At 37.7% G+C, this 23,533-nt stretch overlaps 1 protein-coding gene across 14 annotated transcripts in view; it reads left to right on the forward strand.

The window, feature by feature from the left end:
• Nucleotides 1–23,533, forward strand: part of PAM (peptidylglycine alpha-amidating monooxygenase) — a 303,779-nt gene that overhangs the window by 180,368 nt on the left and 99,878 nt on the right. For all 14 annotated transcript variants that reach the window (XM_081233252.1, XM_081233262.1, XM_081233263.1 and 11 more), the window contains 2 exons: nucleotides 574–631; nucleotides 12,766–12,853. In XM_081233252.1, coding sequence (XP_081089378.1) covers nucleotides 574–631; nucleotides 12,766–12,853 — 146 coding nt within the window. The remainder of the gene's footprint in view (nucleotides 1–573; nucleotides 632–12,765; nucleotides 12,854–23,533) is intronic.

Here is a 23,533-nt window from a genome sequence, read left to right on the forward strand (position 1 = left end):
CTAGAGCACAGGGTCAGTAGTTGCGGCACATGGACTTAGTTGCTCCATGGCATGTGAGATCTTCCCGGACCAGGGATAGAACTCATGTCCCCTGCATTGGCAGGCAGATTCTTAACCATTGCGCCACCAGGGAAGTCCCCATTGTATCTTTTTAATTAATATTTTGGGAAGTTGTAAAGTGATTCAAGAAATTAAATATTTAATTATGCAAATAGTAAAGATGGTCAAAACGAACTCCTACCATTTTAAAGTCAAATGCATTGAATTGTTTTACTTTATATAGAAGCATTTAAAATGTTGCCTTTTAACTGTGACAGTACTAGAAATATTACTCATGATAATTGGCTTTATAAATAGGATTTGACGTTGTTTAGGAAAGAAACATAGAAAAATGTTTAGGGAACCTAAGTTCTAGGCTTAGCCCTTCCATTAACCTGGCACCCAGCATTTGGCATACTTCACCTCACTGGACCAGTAGTTCTTTTTCAGTCATAGAGCCCATGCTTTTACAAGTTATTTCTTCTTTACTAGCAGCAGTTTAATTCATATTTTGTATCTTTCTTTCTTTCATAGTCTGATACGTACTTCTGCATGTCAGTGCATTTGCCAATGGATGAGGAAGCCTTCGTGAGTAAGTACTAATTGGATGGTGTGGAGGGGTGGGCAGTTGAAGGAAGGGCAGCTATTGGAAATCAGTGAAAGGTTCTCTTTGATGGTTATGAGCATATTAATCTTTTACTGTCAGTTTCTAAAAATGCATTTATAATGCCTAATGCAGAAACAAACCGGTGAGCCACTGAGAGACAAGCTTACAAACTGTATCTGGAGAAACCTATGAGTAATAGTAGTTAAGGAGTTGCATGCAGATGTCGATGGCTCCCAATGCCATGTGGTCCCATTTGTAGAGTATTGGCTTTCTGTCTGTGGCTGGATGCTTAATTCCGCTCCACTCAACAGACTGTTTATATACCTGCTGGTTCATGCTATAAATCGACTGCACTCAGAATCAGCATTGGGGAATGTAAGATTTTACCTGTCAGACAAGTAGATGGATAGGAAGGAATGAAAGTAGGAGTGGATGAGAGAAGGAAAGAAGGGAAAGAGAGAGGGAGGGAGGGAGGAACCTCAGTCCTGTTGTCTATATTATAGAATAAGAGGGCTCTTAAATGACAGCTCCTTCCCCAGCTGAGCCTTTAAATCAGATAGAAAATGTGACAAAGCGCCATCTGTTTTCATCTAGGTGGTTTTAATTTAAACATCCCTTATGACAGACAGTTAACTGTTTAGGGAAGACATGTGATTGGCAAATTATTCATGGATTTGCCCCCGTCCCTTGTTTTTCCGCTTTGAGACGTTGATTTTGGAGAGAAAGTGATGGTAATGAGAGTTGTACTTTGTTCCCTTGAAACTAATCTTCAAGTGGACTGTCTGAAATGGCTATTATGTGAATTGTAAAATGTGTACAGTAGCCTTGGGGCCATCTGAGGATGAACTTTCATGAGGTGTTCCCCATAGGAAAATACATTATAGATCTTCAAAGCCAGAACAATGTGCATCTATTTTTTTCACACACTTTGGTGGCAATCACAACAGAAAATACAACCTGTATCAACACTCTAAACAAAATTTGCTCCATAGTTAACTCCTAAAAATAAGTCAGACCTTGGGAAGTTGAACATTGCCTGAGTGATGTCCCTTTGTGTAACAATTGAACATTACCAGGAAAAAAGTTAGGAAGTATGGTGCTTCCAGATCCTGAACTTTAACTTTAAAGGGAGAAAAATAATTTAAGTTCCTAATTGTCATGCTTTGAGTAACACCAAAAGTGATTTAGGATATAAATTCATAATTAAAATATTAACAGTAAAGCTTTCCTCATTTTCATGTCCACATATTCGATAGCTTAGGAGAAACTAATGTTTACTAATAAAAAGGAACTGTACCTGAAGTTTTTCTTTACTAATTTTATATTTTTTTTGTCCAAGTTCAGGAGTAGACTTTCTTCCTCCTGTTTTTGAAGAGAAGGCCCCTCTACACACCTGTGTAAATATGGTAGTCGTGTTTCAGAGCAGTATTACAAGGTCTCACATTAATAGGTTACTGGGTTGTTTCTGGAGGTAGTGGTAGTAAATGATTTCAGAGCTGGTGACTCTAAGGCCTATAAATATATATCCTGGAATGTGTTATTGCTCTCCTAATATAAATGTGTTTACTTTCACATAACTTAAAATTGAAAGTACAAGTCAATATATTCAGTCAAGAAAAATATTCACAGGAAACACATAAAGGGCTATATTACAACCAGGTGTTAAACATTTGTCCATTTTTCCTAGGCAACTCTCATCTAAGATTAAACTGTTTCCAGTTCTAAGGTCCTTAAAGGATCTTATAAGAATAATTATAACTATTTTCAGTATTTCTTCATTACTTTATTGCTGGGAGGATTGCATGAATACTAAACATTCTGTCACCTGTTCAAAACATGATTATTTCATTTTCAGTGTTAGTCCTTTAATATACTACCCCCAGGAGATTTGTGGTTACCGTTGTTTACATAATTCAGCAACCACAGAAGTTTAGGTGTAGGCAGAATAGAACTGGAAAATTGAAAACCAAAGAGAAGTACCAACAATGATTTATATAAGGGAATAAGTAAGGAAAAATCTGCATGTATAATCTCATTAATTCTTAGGACAGCACTGTAGGTTGTCCTATTTTATACTGAGAAGCAGAGACAGGAACATCTGTGTCTGTGATTTAATCAGGTGCTAGGACAATAGTTTGTCCTATTATAGGAATGCTTGTTCCTATAATCAGCCCACCACCAGCCATCGTTTACTGAGGACTTGCCAGACACTAAGATACAGAAAACTAAGCGTATTTAAGCCATTTTAGAGAAAAAGAAACAGAAGGTCAGAGAGGTTAAGAAGTTTTTACTATATATGTGCCCCCTACATGTATGCCACTTAAATCATAACAGATTTAGGTGTGGGGATAGTGATACAGGGGATAAAGGGAAGAAGTTATCAGATGGATAGAAGGAGCTGAAATACAGCAATCGCACATCTCTGTCTTCCTCACATTAAAAACAATTATTCTTTCATTCCCTTACCTTCATTCCCTACTGGGAACACTCTGGTCAGTTCTGCCAAAAAGTAAAATAAAACTCAAACCATCTTATGAAATAAAACCCAATACACATGAAGATTTAAACATTTGCAGAAGGCAAAGTGCTTGGATATACAGGTTTTATGTTGGGAGGGTGATTATACATAGCTTATCCCAATTCCCAAAGTGAACGTTTTAGTTGTGGGGTAACCAAGGCTTTTCCATGAATGAAATTTTGGCTTTTTTGTGCGTTGTCTGAAATTCTGGTTCTCAGGGTGCCTTATCATAAGATTAAATATGGTTAAAAATGAAGACTTGTAAACACCTATAAAACTTTGTTCATTTTTTTTCTTAAGACACTTATCATTTTATATCTTCTGTTTTCATTATCTGTGCCCTTAAAATTTTTGAATGCCAGCAGGATATGTGCCACAGTATATGGTAGGGACTCAGTAATTGCTTGCTTATACATGAGTGGACCCTAAAAAAGTGTTTTGTTTGGCCAGTTTATAAGGCAACATATTGAATAGTAGACAATTTACTCTTTTGTCTTAAATTATACTCATTTGAATATAACGGAATAATTGTTTTTTAAGAAAGGCACTTGTTCATAAATTCAGCAAACTTAAAAAAAATTTTTAATACATCTTTATTGGAGTATAATTGCTTCACAGTACTGTGTTAGTTTCTGTTGTACAACAGAGTGAATCAGCCATATGTATACATATATCCCCATATGCCCTCCCTCTTGTGTCTCCCTCCCACCCTCCCTATCCCACCCCTCTAGGTGGTCACAAAGCACCGAGCTGATCTCCCTGTGCTATACAGCTGCTTCCCACTAGCTGTTTCACATTTGGTAGTGTGTATATCTCAATGCTACTCTCACTTCGCCCCAGCTTCCCCCCACCACCCCGTGCCCTCAAGTACATTCTCTACATCTACGTCTTTATTCCTGCCCTGCCACTAAGTTCATCAATACCATTGTTTCTTTTCTTTTTTTTTTCTTAGATTCCATATATATGTGTTAACATGTGGTATATGTTTTTCTCTTTCTGACTTAACTTCACTCTGTATGATAGACTCTAGGTCCATCCACCTCACTACAAATAACTCAATTACATTTCTTTTTATGGCTGAGTAATATTCCACTGTATATGTGTGCCACATCTTCTTTATCCATTCATCTGTCGATGGACATTTAGGTTGCTTCCATGGCCTGGCTATTGTAAATAGTTTAGCAAACTTTTAAAATTCTACTGTGTGCCAGTTATTGGGCTAGGCAGTGGAGATGTAGTATGATACAAATTCAAGGAAATCACAGCCTGGCAGAATTCTAGAAGACAAGAATACAAATGTTACAACATATAAAAAGGACTTTCGTCTTTTGCTTTTCAAATTTCTAAAGAAAATTACAAAAGGCAGACTGCTTATTAGGACTAAAACAAACTCTCTTGATGGTGGTAAAAGCCAAAATTGCATTTGAGTAATTTATAATTTTTACATGTGTGTGACTAATTATGTAACTCATTTAAATAAACATATTTCTTAATTTTGAGAAGATACCATCACAATTATCATGGAATTTCATGTGCATATGCCTGTAGTATATACATATAAGCCTATCCAACATGCTTGATGTGTTTATATGTTAGCATTGAATTATTAAATATGAATTAAAGTAGGTGTTTGAGAAAATACTATAATAAAGATAAGTATAATTTTCATCTTCTGAACAAAATTATAGCTTTCCCTAGAGCACTGCTTTTGTTTGTTGTTTTAATAAAGAACCACAGAACTGGAATGGGTGAGGGTATGATAAAATCTACATTTGACCACCGAACTGTGTTGCTGTCTGAAAGGTGTTTTATAGACACTCAGAAGAATTGACTCTGACAGCAGCCCACTCAGCCAAGAAATTTGACTGTCATCTTCATCCACTTGCTTTCCCTGACATGGATGACCAGTAAATAAATGTGTCTTTTCCTTAGTGAATGATGACAGGTCCCTATCTATCAAATGGCACTATACAAATCAGACAGAAGCATTGAATTTATAAATAGATGAAAATTAATCTAATGATTCATTGCTTTTCATTTTCCTGGGCTTCTCTGTTGAATGTGAAACAATTCCTACTGCAGAACTGTACAGTTAGACTTGAATATTTCCAAATGTGACCTGTCTTAAACAAAGCACACGTTAAGGTGATGTTGGGATACTTCAAAAACTACAGAAGCAATCTAATTTTGATCATGCTTATGGGTCAGCTACATAGTATGACTGTAAAGACCAAGGTCTGGCAGGGTTCAGTGCTCATTTATCCACATTTCTATGGCTTTGACAGCAGTAAATAGAAGGGTGTGTGTGTGTGTTTGTGTGTGTGAGTCCCCATCCCAATGCAATCATTCTGTCACCTTTCTGCTTCCAATTAATTGACTACATATACTTCTCTCTTCACCTAGGATTTTCTCCAACATGAATAATTTCGTCTCTGACTTCCACATGACCGTTGAGTACCTCCCAGCAGCCATACTCAGAGGCTATTCTAGTTTTTTAGTGAAAGCTACTTGGAGAGAGCTGAAATAGCACAAATCAGATACACTGTACTGGAGGTCTCTGATGAGTGGCTAAAACTTCATTTGCTTGGTCATAATCAAGAAGGAGAAGCTGTTGCTATACACTCTGTCTCAGCATATTTCTTAAATGTCCTCTATCCTTTGGTCACCCAAATACCCACATTTCCAACATGACAGCCCCCCACAAGCCCCCAGAGTTTTGTCAGGTAATAAAAAAGAGAGGAGGGGTAGGAACCATTTCATTATATTTTATGAAGCTGAGACTTAAGAATGTCTTCAATTCAATGCATCTAGAGGTCACCAAAAAGTAACTGACATGTTGACAAAGCTGTTTTAATGCAGTAATGTCAAAATGCCACTCCTCCCCACTCCCCAGAAAATGGCCAATTCCGAAAGCCCAGGGTTGGATCAGGTTTGATGTGTAAAACGTCCTTCAGTGTCTAGGGGTTCTTGGCATTTTGACAGTCATTCTGAAGTATCCATTTCAGCTGTTTCGGTGGGGACAATTTCAGTGGCCAACTCTAAAAAGCCCAGTGTGAACTGTTTTAGTCAGAGAAAATTTCATGAGAGAGGTGGCAGTGTTTGATCTGGGTCTGGGAAGACGGTCTATTTGGATCTGCAGAAGGAGGAGAATATTCCAGCTGCCGACCATATGAGCACAGAAGAAGCGTACTGAGCACACACGTGAGCCTCGCCACTTGCTGGCTGTGTGGCCATGGGCGGTTGTTACTCAGGCTCACCTGTTAGGGGGAAAGGACCAGACTCATAGGGTTGCTGGGAGCAGTAAATGAGCCATGCACAGGATAAGCCCTCAGTAAACGTTAGTGGTTATGGTTACTAGGCGAGAAGGGCAGCCAGTGAGAGCACAGAGTGTATGTTGGAGGTTGTCTTGTTGGAAATGTAGCGGGATCGGAGACTGCTGTGATATTCTGGAAAGGCAAGAGGGGAATGTGGATTTGATTCTGTGGGAAATTAATAGGGGGATATTACAGAGATGACATTACAAAAACAGGGCTTAATGAAGCTTATGCTATTTTATCTTGCATAGTCTGGCTGGTAAAGTCTATGTATTGACTGTTTAGTTGGTTCTGACATATACCAGAAAGTTTCTTTTTTTTTTTTTTTTCTTTTTGCGGTATGTGGGCCTCTCACTGCTGTGGCCTCTCCCGTTGCGGAGCACAGGCTCTGGACGCGCAGGCCCAGCGGCCATGGCTCACGGGCCCAGCCGCCCCGCGGCATGTGGGATCCTCCCAGACCGGGGCACGAACCCGTATCCCCTGCATCGGCAGGCGGACTCTCAACCACTGCGCCACCAGGGAGGCCCAGAAAGTTTCTTTTTAAAAGGTATTTCATCTAGAAGTTTAATTCCTTTTGTGCTGAAATTCCTTTATTCAGCGGTAAGGATTATTTCACTTGAAATTTGCGTTCAGTTTATAGCCTTGTTTGGGTGTCTTATATCTTGGTTAATTTGGCAACAGCAGCTTAAAGTCCTCATAAACCACGTTAAGGATTCTTTCTGAATTGTATATCGCTGTCCAAGCTAGTGAGGGCTAACGACAACTTTTCTATTAAACTTTCTGATTAAAAATGTTCAAGCAGAGGTCTTTATTTTAGTGTAGAATTGCTTTATGGTTTGCAGAAAGCCGGCAGAAGGTAATATAATATGCCATTGCTGTGGGTTTTCAACATGCTGTGGGTTTTCACTACGCTGCTGTGAGCTTTACATTTGTCTGAACTTTTCTCGCCCAACTGCAAGATTATGAACATTAAGGTTGATCATAGCCTACACTTAAATTGCAATTTAGAGCATTATCTTCAGTTCCTATGAATGGTTTCTGAAGTATAATCTTTATTTTTTGGAAATAAAGAAATGTTTATGGGAGTGATATTAAGATTGGGGAACTGATCATTTTTTTTTAAATTATGACAACTCTTTTACATTATTGTTTCTTGAACCTTACACCTCTCTATTTTCTCAATATTGAAAATGACTTGAAAGCACTAGGATTATTAGAAAACGGACTCTATCACAGACATGAACATACTCACCGGGGGTTCCATTTGTATGCTTGCTTCAGACCTCAGCCCTAAAACGATTTTAGGTGATACAGCTAAAACTGCCTGATGTAATGTAGAGTTCCAGTGATCTCTTTTAATAAAACAATTCTAAAGAATCAACTAATTTTTGCCTTCAGAAACATTTATAAATTCGTTTTAAAAGAAACCTTGTTTTTACTGTTTACTCTGTACATTTAAAAGAGCTATACAACCCAAGTTAATTAAGATGAGTAAACTCTGCATATGCTCACGTTAATAGAATATATTTAGCCACTGCCACTGAAAATGTTGACTGTTGTCAGAATCACCGGTGATTCACCTTTGAAATTTTGCAAAGAGACACTTGCCTGGAACAACTTTTGGAGATTCAAATAAGATATGGATGGGGGGGGGCTTCCCTGGTGGCGCAGTGGCTGAGAGTCCGCCTGCCGATGCAGCGGACACGGGTTCGTGCCCCGGTCCGGGAAGATCCCACATGCCGCGGAGTGGCTAGGCCCGTGAGCCATGGCCGCTGAGCCTGCGCGTCCGGAGCCTGTGCTCCACAACGGGGGAGGCCACAAGAGTGAGAGGCCCGCGTACCACAAAAAAAAGAAAAAAAAAAGATATTGATGGGGGAAGGGGCAGGACGGATCTAGGATTGACCCTGAGCACTTGTATTTTTAACAAACTCCATAGGATAATTCTAGTGCCCAGCACTAGCTGAAAAGTATCATTGACAAAAAATGTTTAATAACATGTAAAAATATCCACAGTATATGAAATAAGCTGTTTACTGTGTGTAATATTATTCCACTAAGAGGAAAAAAGAAAGTTAACAGTTTTCTCTGATGATACATATAAGTAACAATTCAGGAATGCCTAAGTTTTGGAGATTCAAACTTGCATTTGCAAGTCAGTTCTTTTTTATTCGATAGGTTAATTATCCATGGTCTGTAGTATTTCTTTACTGCCTTCCTTTGGCTAAAAAGGGTGTTCCTCCCATTTCCAGTGGTATTTTGGGGTTGGTTATATGTGTACATAGATATCTCCTAAATTGCATATTCCTCCACTTGGCTATGTGAGTTCTTTGAAATATTTCCACGTCCTAGGTCTGGCAGATACATCAAAATTTGACATGCAGACCTGGATATCCACTTGGAAGGGAAAAATGCAGAGAAAGCCAAGTGCTAAATGAAATTCTCTCCTAGGTCACAGTTTTAGAAAATTTTATGGCCCTGATTGTAGTCTGATGTTAGCTAAAAGAGGCCATAAATCCTGAACAAGCTCATGCAGTTAGAACAAATTTTGCTTAGAACTCCAGAAAATAGACCTAGTTATCTCTCTGCTCAATATGTCACCCACACATGTACTTTCAAGTCTTTCATTTCAGATGACATTATTCTTTGAGAAATCCTCCAACCTATGCACTTGCAGTATTATCACATTTCCTTTAATTAATGTGCTTGAGTCTCTATTTCTGGAGTCTTAGTCCTTCAAAAGTATTTGGTTCCCAGAACTCACTCGCACTTACTTGCCTATAAAATTTTCCCTGGTCTTATCCATCAGGCCGTCTGAACTGCTAACACCCACTGAGGCTGAAGAACCATTTCCACTTAAGCAACTGTCATCTTATTATTGAGTTAGAAGAGTCAGTGACACTTTTAATCTTATCGGATATAATACACCCTTGCATTCTTGCAAGGCTGTGGTCTTTGCCTGTTTGTCACCATCCCAAGGCTGCCTTTGTTTATTCTGCCTGTCAGAATTGCACACTTAAATGCAGTTGTTTTCATTATTATCCTCTAGCTCCCTTCCCCTTGGATCCTTTATTTTTTTTTTTTTGGTGTATGATGGGAGAAAAAGAAAGAAGTGGGAATTTAAGATGTGATTTTAAAATATTTTTCCATATTATATTTTGTGTAGTGTTGAAATCTCTGGCATAGTTATCTGTGTATCCTGTGCTCAGTGGACATTATTCTTATTCCCTAGGGGTGGGGTCTTGTTTTGCAAAGCCAGGAATAATAAGTAGGAGTGGTACAAACCCAGGAAATGGACCTGTCAGCCTAATCTTTTCCCAGTTGACCTCGGCCCAGTACTGGCAGCAGGCCCTTCAATGAAATTGTCCAAGTCCTGCTTTATCTTTGCTCTATTTTATGACATCTACTGTTTGGTTTAGATTTATATTTTGATATGACATTTCTTTTGCTGGACATGTTTTTCATTTCAACTTGCAATGAATTTTACTTTCAGTTACAATTATATGAATAGTTTATTATACTCTTTCTTTAGGAGATGAAAAAGATGGTTAGTTGTTTGTTTTCAGTCTATACCAATAATTTACTTGGCATTTAAATTAGATCTTGAGTTTCTGGAGGAATGTATGAGTCAGTGAGAATAAGTTTTTATGAGAGGGAACTTTGAGGGATTTTCTTTTACTACCACTTAAAGATATTGATTTCTTTCTCACTATAGAAACTAAAATTAAACACATGTCTACTAAGAGTTCACTGTGGAACAAATAAGTGGTTCTTAAAATAGTATGTCAGAAGAAGAAGAAAAAAATCAGAAAATGGCTAGAGAAGTTATACTTTGAATAATGTTTGCCCTGTACAAAGGACAATGAGAAGATCCTCTTGCATAAGCAGGGGCCCAAGCAAAACTTTTGGCTTTCCTTCCTAGTGAAAAGCCACAGAGACTGTATGTTGTTGTCTTCATGATCTATTCTTCTCCCAATAGGTCTCTTCTCTGTCCTTACCTGAATCTTTTGCTTAATATTTGACTTTTAAATTTAATGGTAGCCCACTCTTCTTTCAAAAATGTTTTTGCTTTGTTTCACAACAGTACACACACTACATTAATATTAAAAAAAAAAAAAAAAGAAAAAAAACCCCAAAACACTGTTAGGGTCTACTACACAGACCCTGACCGCTCAGGGCTTTCCCTAAAACTGTCCTGAGCCTTAGCTGTGGTTCCTACTATCACCTTTGGTGCTTTTGTTTACCCTCATGGCTTCAGGGTTCAATTTTTGAGTGATTCCCAAATATGTAATTCTCTGATCTCTTCCTTGAATAAGAGTTATGGAATTCCAGTGTTCTGCTGGATCATTACACCTGGATTTTTAGCTGACACCTCGAACTCACATTGTTTTTCATCCAACAGTTTAATTCTTGATAAAATGCACGTGGCCATGTTGGTTTATTACCAAAACTCCCAGAATGATTCAATCATGGGAAATCTATTAATATAATCCACCCATAATCAAAGAATCTAAGGGGGATGGAAACCCTATGATCATCTACATAGGTTCTGAAAAGGCAGAGGAGTCTGCCTCTCATTTGACAGCCCCTCATAGGCTGGCTGGCATAGGGATATATATTTAAAAAAAAAAAAAAAGAGTGGGAGGTAGATTTAATCAGACCAAAAAGTTATAGACATCCATAGAATGATAGAAGCCATTTGATAAAAATGAATATAAGATAGCAAATTGCATCACATACCAAAATAAATGTAAAGTGAGTAAAAGACAAAGGCTAAGTACTCCCACCTCAGGGCCTTTTCAATTTGCCTCCTTAGAGGAATGATCCCCTGGGAGGATTCTGGAAGGGGGGAAAGAAATCCCACACTCAACTTGAGAGTGAACCTATGGAGGTAGAATCCTTCTTCCATTTCTTTTGTAACAAATTTAGGCTTGGTAATGATATCATTTTCTATGATTTGGGAACTATTGTAATTTCTAATTGTTTCTTTCCTTCCAAAGTGTCTTCTTCACTTTCCTAGGCTTACTATATTCTTTGGTAACAGAAAACAAAGCCTCAAGTTATATCAAGTCCATTTTCCAGCTAACCTCTGTTTGTTGGTTTTTTAAATAGCAGTATGAAAATCTCAAGATGTGATTTTTAGGCTTTAAATTCTTATTTTCAGTGCAGTAAATGAAAGGCTTTTTATTTTCCATGAAAGTTGGGAGTCAAGATGGCTCACAGTAGGCACCTTGTGTTTTCTGATCAACCACACTATGCAAGTCATGGTGCTATAGTTTGATGTAGAACATCTTTTATTTTATAAATACATATGTCTCAGATATACATTTCAACAATAAAAGGTGTTTTATTAATTTTATCAAATAGACAAAAAGAGCTAAAAGATGCAGTTTTGCACACACCCAAGACTTAGGATCATTTTAGACTGTTTAGCATTTTTATGTGTAAAGGTGACTTGAAAACTGCCCGGTAGGGCAGCATTTTGAATGTGGACAAAAGGGGATGAGCCACACTCAAACCAGTAAAGAAAACTCATGCTCGATATTGATCATACTAAATAATATAACTTATCCCTGATTTTTCTTTGTTCTACCTCTGAACTGACTTTTGTTTATTTTAATGTCTTTCAACCACTATTATCAGGACAAAAAGAGAAATGACAATGTGTAAGTTTCAGTATCCCTTTAACAAGTGCACAGTACTCATCCAGGACATTTTTCTTCTTGTGTATTTTTGTAAAGATACATTTTCCACTTTTATTTCCTTTTCTAGTAACTTGTTTCTCCATATCACAATCCAGTGGCCACTGTTATTTTAAGATGATAATAAATTTGTGTTCTGAATCCTTTTGCTTATGTTTTGACCACTCACTGTGGCTTCTGTTTCAGTGCAATGTTGTGCAGTATTGTATGGTGCTCAGAACTCTACTGAATTCTGGAAGGAAATATATTGTGAATACATAGCCTGGAACTTTCATTTTATACCCACACAATGCTCTCATCACTTTAAAAGGGGGCTTTCATTAATGTGTGTGTGGGTATATCTGTAGTTTCAGCCTATTATTTTCTCTTTTGTTATATAATAGTTTATTATCCTACTAAATTAAATTATCAAATCTTGTTCATCTTAAGGAATACGATAATTTATACAACCAGAGCATTCTGTCATAAGAGCATCAAAATATCTTTGTTATACAGCTACTTGAAATGTTGAATGCTGGGGTCTCTTGTGACACTTGTGCACAGAAGTATAACTTGTATTGACGATCATGTATCATTTTCTCTTAACAGTTGACTTCAAACCCCATGCCAGCATGGATACTGTCCATCATATGCTACTTTTTGGATGCAATATGCCAGCGTCCACTGAAAATTACTGGTAAGGGATGGGTTCATAGTACATAGATGGGTGAGAAAATGTGTTTTTCATAAGTATAAAGTGCATCTCTGCAGGTATTTTACAACTGATTAGTGAATAAGCAGAACATGTCTTTTTTAGAAAACAATATTGTTCTTTTGCATCACATGGTTGTCGTGGTTTGATTATCACAGTTATTTAGTCTGCTGTGGAACACAGCCATCAGTCTTTGTCACTGACTTTATAAATATATGTCTGTTGTCATAGATAATGTGTCAAGGTGGAGACAGCTTGTGAAGAAAGGTTGAAATTGAGATAATGGATACTCTGATGTTTATTTCTTTAAGTTCATGATTCAACCCAAAGAGCACCATGGATCTGTTCACTGAGTACTCTTTTATCCCAGACATTGTGCTAGGTGATCTGTATACCCCATTTAAAATGAAAATGAAAATTTAGCCTAACGTCTTTGCAAAGGTGGTATTATTGTCCCCACTTTACAGGCAAGAAGTCTGAAGCTCAAGGATTCAGTGACTTGCTCAAGGTAACATGGCTGGTTGGTGTCACACCAGGATTGAACACTGGTTTGTTTGATTCCAAATCTAAAGTTATTTCTCTTTTACCACAGTGCCTCCCATTTATTCAAGTAACTGTTGCAGTTTTAGAATTTAATCACTGCAGTGAATCTTAATATCATGTCTTGAACAATCAATAAACATCTGTTAAATGCCTGTTATATGCCTGAACTGCAGCAGGTGCTGTGGGATGTTCTAGGATAAATAATTTTCTACCCCCAGAAGCTTACAGCATAATTATGGTTTGAGATCTTCCCTTTCATTTTATTCTTTGGTAGTTCATGAAGATCAGTGATCTTTGAAAATAGCCGTCTGTTTTAAGCCTCATATTTTGCACCTATAGGCAGAATCACTGTTACATATTTAACAATCCAGAATGACTGGTGTGTCCTGCTTTGCATTGGAAAGGGATCTGTTCTGTGGTCCTGCCCCAGCATGATCATGTAGACTGATAGACCTTCCTCTGTGCATCCTAATATTCATCAGGCTGATTCAAGGCATGCAGCGACTGCTTTCTAGTCATTTTTATAATAAACAATTGTAATATGTATTTGGAAGTGTTAAAAGCACAGGGCAATTAGTGGGAATCTCCATGGACCAAGTACCATCAAAGCATTTGTTAATAGGCTTAAGTTATTTGATGAAAGGGGCGTATCACATGGGAACCCAGCTCACATGACTGGGTTTATATAAAAATGGAGTCAGCAAATCACAGTTAATACCCGTTGATATCAACATTCCTGTTTTTGCTCTTCAGTAAATTTTTGTAAATAAAATCCTGGCATTAAAAGATTATTCTGTGACAGCCTTTTCTGAATCTTATTCAGCAAATCACACATTTTGGTCCTTATGTTTTAAAAATATGTCTTGTGAAATTAGCAATATTTACCTTTGAACTAGAATTAGTGAAAATGGCTAGAGGGAATGTAAGCTTGTAAAACCTGCTTTAGCAGATTCTCTTGGTTCAAGAGAATGAGTGAAAAAATAAAACATCACTTAAATGTTATTATGGCCCTAATTGTTAAGAAAAATTATGTACAATGAGCTAAGCGTAATTCACCGTTCTCATGTTAAGGGAATATCAGAGCAAACACATTATGTTGCCTCCTTTAAAATATTAATATTCTTAAATATACTGTTTTGAAATTAAGTTTGTAAAATATATTTCCAAAAGACTTCCAGGTTGGGGAAAGAGAGAATTCAAAGAAAAATGTGAGTGAAAACAGCAATTTTGAGTAAAGTAATTGCTGCACGTATTTTTTTTTGCTAAAATATTACTTGAAAGAGCATTATAGAGTGAACGTGTAGCTAACTGTCTAGATTCCATGGGTAAATTATTTATCCCATGTGGGCTGGCCTTGATTTTTTCATTTTAGCAAGGGACTAACACTAGATCATTTATAGAACTCCTCTGTGCTCTAAAATTCCATAATTCTGTGAATATAAATTGCATACAAATGCTGAATCAGATTGGAAAGACATCTTTATTAGGAGTTGGAGACATGAGTGAGTTGCATTTGTTAACTCACCTCAAGCAGACAGGCCACTGTGTTTTGCCATTGAGTTGCATCACTGAATAATTGGAATTCTTAATGACATTATACCCATGTCATTTTATTTATTTTTTTAAATTATTTTCTTTAATTATTTTCTTTATTTTTTTTCTGGCTGCGTCAGGTCTTAGTTGTGGTATGTGGGATCTTTGTTGAGGCATGCAGGGTCTTTCGTTGTGGTGCGGGCTCTTCATTGTGGCGTGCTGGCTTCTCTCTAGTTGTGGCACGTGGATTTTCTCTCTCTAGTTGTGACGTGTGTGTTCCAGCATGCGTGGGCTCCATAGTTTGCAGCACACGGGCTCTCTCGTTGAGGGGTGAGAGCTCAGTAGTTGTGGCGCACGGACTTATTTGCCCTGCAGCATGTGAGATCTTAGTTCCCTGACCAGGGATCAAAACCACGTCCCCTGCATTGGAAGGCAGATTCTTTACCGCTGGACCACCAGGGAAGTCCCTATACCCATGTCATTTTAAATGGATTTTTAAAATCTGCCTTGCAGCATATATTCCCTGTTTATCTCTAGAGTAGTTATAATCGACCTTATAACCGTACACCAAGGACAATAATTGATGCTTTTAACCAGCTCAAAGTGTTCATCTAACATTTAAAAGTAGGATCTTTTCACTACATATATAGGATCTGTTCAATATGCAAACTAGTAAATGTACATTAACTAAAACTGTTCTAGTGACCTGGCTTTCACAATCCAGCCTTATTCTCAATTTAAAAATGGGATAGGCTTGGGCCTCCCTGGTGGCGCAGTGGTTGAGAGTCCGCCTGCCGATGCAGGGGATACGGGTTCGTGCCCCGGTCTGGGAGGATCCCATATGCCGCGGAGCGGCTGGGCCCGTGAGCCATGGCCGCTGGGCCTGCGCGTCCGGAGCCTGTGCTCCGCAACGGGAGAGGCCACAACAGTGAGAGGCCCGCATACCGCAAAAAAAAAAAAAAAAAAAAAAAAAATGGGATAGGCTTTTTATCCCCCAATATTTGGCAAAATCCATGCCTCTTTAAAGCATTAGAGCTCAGAGCATATTTCATGGGCTGAACTTTTCAGTTGCTTCACAGAAACATCCTATACTCCCTACCCCCGATGCCACTCAGGCTCAGCCCTGGAGACAGTCAGCGGATGTTTTCCAACTGCTTAACCTCTTATCCTCCCACCTGAATTATAACACTAATAACAAAAATCTATCAGTGTCAAAAGCCTTGCATTATTTTTCTACATTGAGTCATGGACTTTATCACACTCATTTTATAGTTGCAAATCTATTCTTCAGTTACTCCATGATATTGACAGTACTTAAATGAACATTCTCAGACTTTCACATATATTTTTGGTTATGATACCAGCAGTGGCTTTTGATGTGTAAGAATATCAAGAACTCATTCACACCCTAAGGAAATCATTTTGAGAATACAAAGGTGTTTTAGTGAAAGAAGATAAAGCAAAGAGGATATTTTAACACCATGATGAGATTAAAAATTCACATTTTAAGGCAAGACAAAAATTTAAACATAAAATTTTTTCTCTGCCCTTTGGCCTCCTCCCTCCCCTCTAGTGTGCATTGTGCATATGCATTATGTGTTAATCAGACCTCCCCAATGACAGAAATATCTGGTCAATCATAAAGATCAATTTTTCTTCTTCTGGCAACAGCCGTGTACTTCTTTAGAAGATAACATTCCTTTCTCAATCCTGTCAGGGCTCACGATGACCCACCACTCACCTTGTACGCGCAGACATCTTTGGTAAACTTTATGTACAGTGGCAATTATCATTTTCCTTAACGGTAGAGATTGGTGCAGAACTGACTGGTCAGACAATCTGGGAGATGCTGGGCTACACCTAATGTAAGTCCTTAGCTTAAATCCTCACCTATGACCTTACTCACATCACTAGCAGTATTATTTGTATTCTGCCTATTTTACAAGATAATTGTTTCTTATGCTACCAAATATGTGACTGAGCCTCAGATAAAATTAATGATGATTAGGCGACTTGAAACCATTGACCAAATATATAGTCCTATAAGATCAATGATGGTAATAGTGTAACTCCAGATATGGGAAAAAGCAGCAAGAGGAAACTATATCCTGGACCATAACAGCTTAGTAAGACAGATGGTCCAGAGGCTTTTGGCTACTGTTAACAGGACCCAGTCCAGTAATAGCACATTGAGTGGCCTATCAACAAAATATTTGCCTGGTCTGGGAATGAGCATCCCTAGCAACAAGGGACAAATTAGTCACGAAATGCCTCCCAAACTTTGGTCGAAATTAAGACTGAAAGAGAAGGAATTGTAGGATAGAGAATGTTGCCCACCATCCAGTTCTACAAGAGTCAAGCCATTAGCCACTGCAGTTGCTGACCTACAGTACACTCTGAAAGGAGTTCAGGGTGAAGGTCACGATGAAGCACTTTGTGCTCTGGGAAAACTGGCAAAACTGGCCCTCAGATAGACATTTTCAGGAGAAAATTTTATGAACTAAGTTTCTTGCATCTTCCCATAGTTAGAAAAGCATTAAAACCATTAACTAAGATGTCTATTCCTTGTGACCAGCAGCAACCTTCTACTGAGATGTGTGCTTGATTGCACATACTCCCTGCACCAAAATCACATATATACTGACCTTTTCCAAACAGTTCTCAGAGCTCTCTGAGAGACTGTCTCCCAGCTTATAAACCTCAGTTGGCTCAAATAAAATTTTCCATTTCTTTCTTAGATTCACTATTGATTAATTTTTTGTTGTTGACAACCAAAGTGTCAAGCTCAGATTTCCTCTCTTTTCTGTTTGTTAGCTAGGATTTCCCCGTTTTCACTTTAGTTTTCTGTTTTCATTGCCAGCAAGTTGGCAAATAGGTGTGTATCTGTAATAAACATTTTTTCCCCTGAAATTATGAAGTTATAATTCATCCCCTGTCTTCAGGCAGCACTTTTAATATGACGGCAAAGAGCTATTCTGATGATGTTTTACTGTTGTGCTGCCCTCCTTTGCTCTTTGTAATTGCCTCTTTCTACTGTTCATTAAAATATATTTACAGTTATATTAAGTTCACATGAAAATAGTAGACACAGCATGAAGCAGTTTTCATTATTTAGTCATTTTAATTTTAAAGTTTTTTTTTCTCCACATATTCCATCCAGTCTTTTGTGTCTCGTTCCAAATTAGCAGCTCACACTGGTAATGTGTCTAGTTAATTATATGCATGTGCATTTAAATTGCATACATTGATGTGAACCTTTTAATATACTGTGGGGTGGTCCCTTTCTAGTTAGAGTGGGCCTGGTGCTCAATTCTAAATTAACAGACCTCTCGAGGATGCAAATAAGGACCAGCTGATGGAAAAGCAGCAGCTCTGCTGGCCCATGTCAGGAAGGCAGCAGTACCTGTCAGATTAAGTCTCATCCCTTCTTTCCCAGGCTTTTAAAGGAGGAGACAATTACTGCATCTAGGCACCAAGGGAAAGTGATAGCACCAGGATTGGAGCGAGCATAGCAATAGCATGATTTGTTGGACTCCATTTGTGCTTGCAGACTTAAGTCAAGGTGTAGCAGTTCTAAGTTCCCCAGATTTGTTGGCTGAATATGAGCCATAACTGAGCAGATGCTCTTTGTGGCTTTTTGGAGTCAGTAGGGAAATGAGGTGCTGAAAACTAGGTAATTTAGATATTAAAAATTTATTCCTGCTCTCCACGAAAATACGGTAAATTTTAGGAGACCTTGGAAATTGAAATATCCATTTATCTATTCAGTGAATACCTTTCTTTATTCTTACTGTAACAATCATTTTTAAAAAATAATGAGTGGTTAGCTACTCAGAGTTTCAAGCTTTGAAAATCATAGTTTTGTTTATACACATTGTTTTGGCATTTGGAGTAATTCTGGAGCACTTTCTCTTTGTGATGTGAGGTTGTATAGTCTTATGCACTTTGTATTCTGCTGAGCACAGGACTTAGGGCTTAAGGCAACTTATGACTGCAAGCCCCAAGATTGTGTGTTCACAATACTGGGTGATTAAAGTGAATGGGCTTCTTCTGTATTATGTCCTGTACTTGGACGAAATCTATGCAGAGCTAAAATTATTGTTTTCAGTGTTATTAATTAATATTTGATTTGGAAACTATTTCTAATGATGCTTATGACCAGCTACTGTTTACAAATCTAAGGGGGCTTCTACAGGTTGTTGAATCTTTTTTGAAAAGAAGAATCCCAGCTCGTTAAATGAGGCTGTTTCCAGCTTTTCTAACTTGGAATCATTCTCAAGCTAAAGCAGTAGTGCTTTACCATCCTATGAAGCTTTAGCTAAGATCCCTTTCAACTGCTTCTATTTATTAACCACCTGCTGTGTCTTTTTAAATGTCACTGTCTTCACAGGGTTACAGATGCTGATGAGGGGAAAGAGAAAAGTAGTTAAAACATATAAATATATATAAACATATATCTAAACATATATAAATAAATAAATATATATATATATATATATATATATTTATATATATATACATAGAGAGAGAGAGAGAGGGAGAGAGAGAGTCCTGTATGTGAGACACCCTGCTTGGTTACTCATTTAAATGACTGTTTTTTTTAGGGTGATATCACTTTCCAGAAAAGTCTACAGCTTTGTTGCCTCCCTTATGATGATATTCTTTGGTTGAGAATGGTATTTGCATACACTGCCTTTAAGCACCCTCTCCACATCCTAGCTACCTGTCATCCATACACTATACAGCAAGATTCACAGCATGTCTTCTGCAGTCCCCTCTGTTTCTTCTGCCATAATGAAACTTCTAAAGTTTAACATACATAAATTCCTTGTCAGTATAAATAAAAGTAACACAGTCTCCAAAATCTGTGCTATCCCTTGTTCTAAGCACTATAAAATGTGTCTTTGAGTGTAGCAGCAAAGTTTAGACATGCATTACTGCTAGGCTAAAATTAATTGCATCCATTTCCTTTTTCTCCTTTAATATTGTAATAGATTCATATTATTATATTGCATATCTGAATGGTATAAAGAATCTTCATTAAAATATATTTGGCATCTTGCTCTAACTTCTGGTCACCAATGATCATATTCCATGTCTAAGTTTTAGGTGCCTGTAGTAGAAGTGTTGATAGGAGTTCCTTAGCAACTGACCAATTCTTAGTGGACTAGTGTCAACTTTAATAAAATAGAATGGCATGGTTGTAACTGTTTTGAGAGTTTAAACAGAAACCAGCATTACATTATTTTGAATATTATTATTTTCTCACAAGACGAGTATTTATGTTAAATAGGATGGCAGTGATATAGCACAGTGCTATAACATTTAATATAGAGCCAGAACTTTGAAATCAGAGCATCTTGGGTTCAAATCTCAGTTCTACTACTTGATAGTTGTAATAAACATTGGTCAAATTATTTAATCTGTATTGGTCTGTTTCCTCATCTGTAAAATGAGGCTACTAATCCCGCCTGATTGGACCATCACAAAGAGTAAGTGAGGGGATGTCAGTAATACGGTTGGTGCAGTGCCTGGCACATAGAAGTACTTAATAAATGGTAACTATTCTCTTTATTCATTTATTAATAAGATATTTATTAACCATCCACTACGTACCAAGGGCATTCTTAGGCACTGAGAATTTGGTGTGAACAAAACAGATATACCTTCTGCTCTTGTGGACTTTAGAGCCTCTCTGATCTGTTGGTGGAGAGGGGTAGGGTGGGGAGTAAGGATGATGCCTAGATATTGTGGTGCTATTTTTCAGGCTGGTGCCTTTTAATCACCTCTCCTATTTAGCTTTCCCATTAAGTATCCTTCTAATTACTATGTTAATGCATACACATTGCATTGAAATTCACATAGGATTTGTCTGAATTGGGAAATGTGTTCTGTGGGTTTATAGAGCAGTTAATGAAATTTGAATACCTGACTCACGCTGGATGTAATTTTGAAAAATAAGGACATTCCACATATGCCATTGATTTTTATGTGCGTTTCTTAAAGAAACTTTCTGACTTCGGATTAATTTTCCTGTGATTCTGTTAGATGCTTAATGCATTAAAATTGTAATTTAAGACTGTACAGACTTAACTTTAGGGAATGACAATTTTATTAAAACAAATTTTTTCAGACCAAAGAAGAAATGACTTATCAGTTCTGATTTTCTCTGTGTAACCTTGGGTTTTAACTAACCTTTCACAGATAGAACCAGAGGAGTACTCTAACAGTCAATCATGCTCTATTTGGATAATCCAAAACGACAGGCTAGCACTTTTCAGAGCTTGGCATAGTCTGGAAATATTCATGTCATCTGAATGGTTTCCCCATAGATTAGAGGTGAAAAGGTTCTATAACAAAGGTCCAAGAATCCAGAGTAGTTTTATTTTCAAATGTTAATTCTCATCATTTTTGCTGTGAATACTAAGAAACCACTAGGGAGCTATGTGAATCTTTTCACAATTAATTGGCTTAATCTAGACAAGCCTTTAGGAGTAGCTGCTAGAATTATAAGAATAAGAAACCTGGTCGATGAGGCCTGAAATTACAAGAGCTGTTGATCAAGGGTTGCTTTGCTTCCTAGCCTTAATATTCTTCTTCTCAATAAGAATAGTAAAAATTCTCACTATTTTTACAAGACACTGTTTGGAAAGCCAACATATGCAATACTATCTTTATTCTGTTGGTCATTTTATGTGGAGAAAATGTGACACTGTTTCCATTTAAAATGGGAAATGGAAATTTGAAAATGAAAAGATGCGGCGAGTTTATCCAAATGTTCTTTGCCACTCCTTTATGTTATCCATTGTAGGACTCATTTCTCTTGGCCTCTTGTTTTTCCTCTTCACTTAGTCCTCTCACTCATTAAGTTTTAGAATGAGTTTCAATATCCCAGGTCCCTCCAGTGAGTCATCGTTTACTCAGCCTTGAGTTTTATACAATTTTTTAAAAATTATACAACAGGATTTTAAAATCAAACCAAAGTTTGCTTTTGGAGCTCTTCTTTTACCAGACCAGTTGAGAGCATGAAACATTGTCTCTTCACAAATAAGAACTTATTTTATCTAAAATTTGATTTTAGAATTGCATACTCGAATTGCAACTTAGTTCAGATATGAGAGTAATCATCAAAGCTGATCTTCATATAATACCATGAAGTCTCTGCCTGTAAGTCAGTCTCATGAATAGAGATATAGGGAGTGTGACAGCCAGAGCTTTGAATCATGGCTTGGCTGTGTGACCTTTTGAAAGTTACTTAAAGTCTCTGAGCTTATTCAGCTGTAAAGTATAACCTACTTGCAATGTCTTGTGAGAGTGAGTATGAGCCGATTTGTACAGAATTCCAGGCAAATGATAATTCAAATTTATTGTCATTTAATATCTTTTTTAAATGTTATACTTGACAGTACAATAAAACTTAGGCCAATTCAATTATTTGTGTTTGTATATAAAAAGTTAAAAATGTATTTAGAGGGCTTCCCTGGTGGCGCAGTGGTTGAGAGTCCGCCTGCCGATGCAGGGGACACGGGTTTGTGCCCCGGTCCGGGAAGATCCCACATGCTGCAGAGTGGCTAGGCCCGTGAGCCATGGCCGCTGAGCCTGCGCGTCCGGAGCCTGTGCTCCCCAACAGGAGAGGCCACAACACTGAGAGGCCCGTGTACAGCAAAAAAAAAAAAAAAAAAAAAAATGTATTTAGAAGTTAACTTCCCCAAACATTTCTTGAATATTTACTAAATGCCAGGCAGGGCTGTAGGTGCTGGGAGTACAGGGTGAAAGATATGACCCAAACCTCAAAGTCTACACAGTCTGGTTGGAGAGGAGATAAGCAAGCTGATACTTAGGACGTGTGCTATGGTTAAAGAATGCAAGTTGGGTGGGACGGGCATCAGAGAAAGCTTCCCTGAGGAGGAAGACTTGAAGTGAATCTTGAATGAGAAGGTGAGAACAAGGTTGTCAGGCAGAGAGTTGGAGAAGGGGTTTTCCAGAAAGAGAACAGTGGAGAAGAGAGAGGTTAGAAACTGGCAGCAACTTGGCATGACTGAAAAGGGTTTTTTTTTGGGGGGGATATAATAGGGGCCCAGATCATAAAAGCCTCATGTGTTATACTACAATGTTTAGATTTTATTTTGGTGTTATTTTTGGGAAGCATTTGAAAGAATTTGTGCCAGCAAATGACATAATCAAATATGTAGCTTAGAAAATTTTACTAAACCAGTTTTCTCTGTTATGTTTCATTCTGGTTCTTTCTAGCCATACACTGAATTGACTTCCATATCAGAGGAAGCAATTATCTTGTTTAACCTAAGGCTGTCATCACATTGCTGTTAAGCACTTGTATATTTATAATCTTTGTCGAAAGCTATGAAAATTGCCATCAAGATCTTTAAATTTTAGTAGCTCACAGCAGTGAGATACCAAGTTCATCACATCTGACAATCTCGTTTCTTAAACTATTATAGCATGAGGCCAAGGAGGGAAATTATGCTTTTGTGTACTGACCAATAGCCCACGCTTTTTAGCACACTTGGCACAAGGATGTCACAGACATTTGTTCCAATGCACGCGTCTCACATGCTAATGATCCTGCAT

This window comes from Mesoplodon bidens (genome assembly GCF_964165515.1).
Source record: "Mesoplodon bidens genome assembly, chromosome: 4".
Lineage (NCBI taxonomy): Eukaryota > Metazoa > Chordata > Mammalia > Artiodactyla > Ziphiidae > Mesoplodon > Mesoplodon bidens.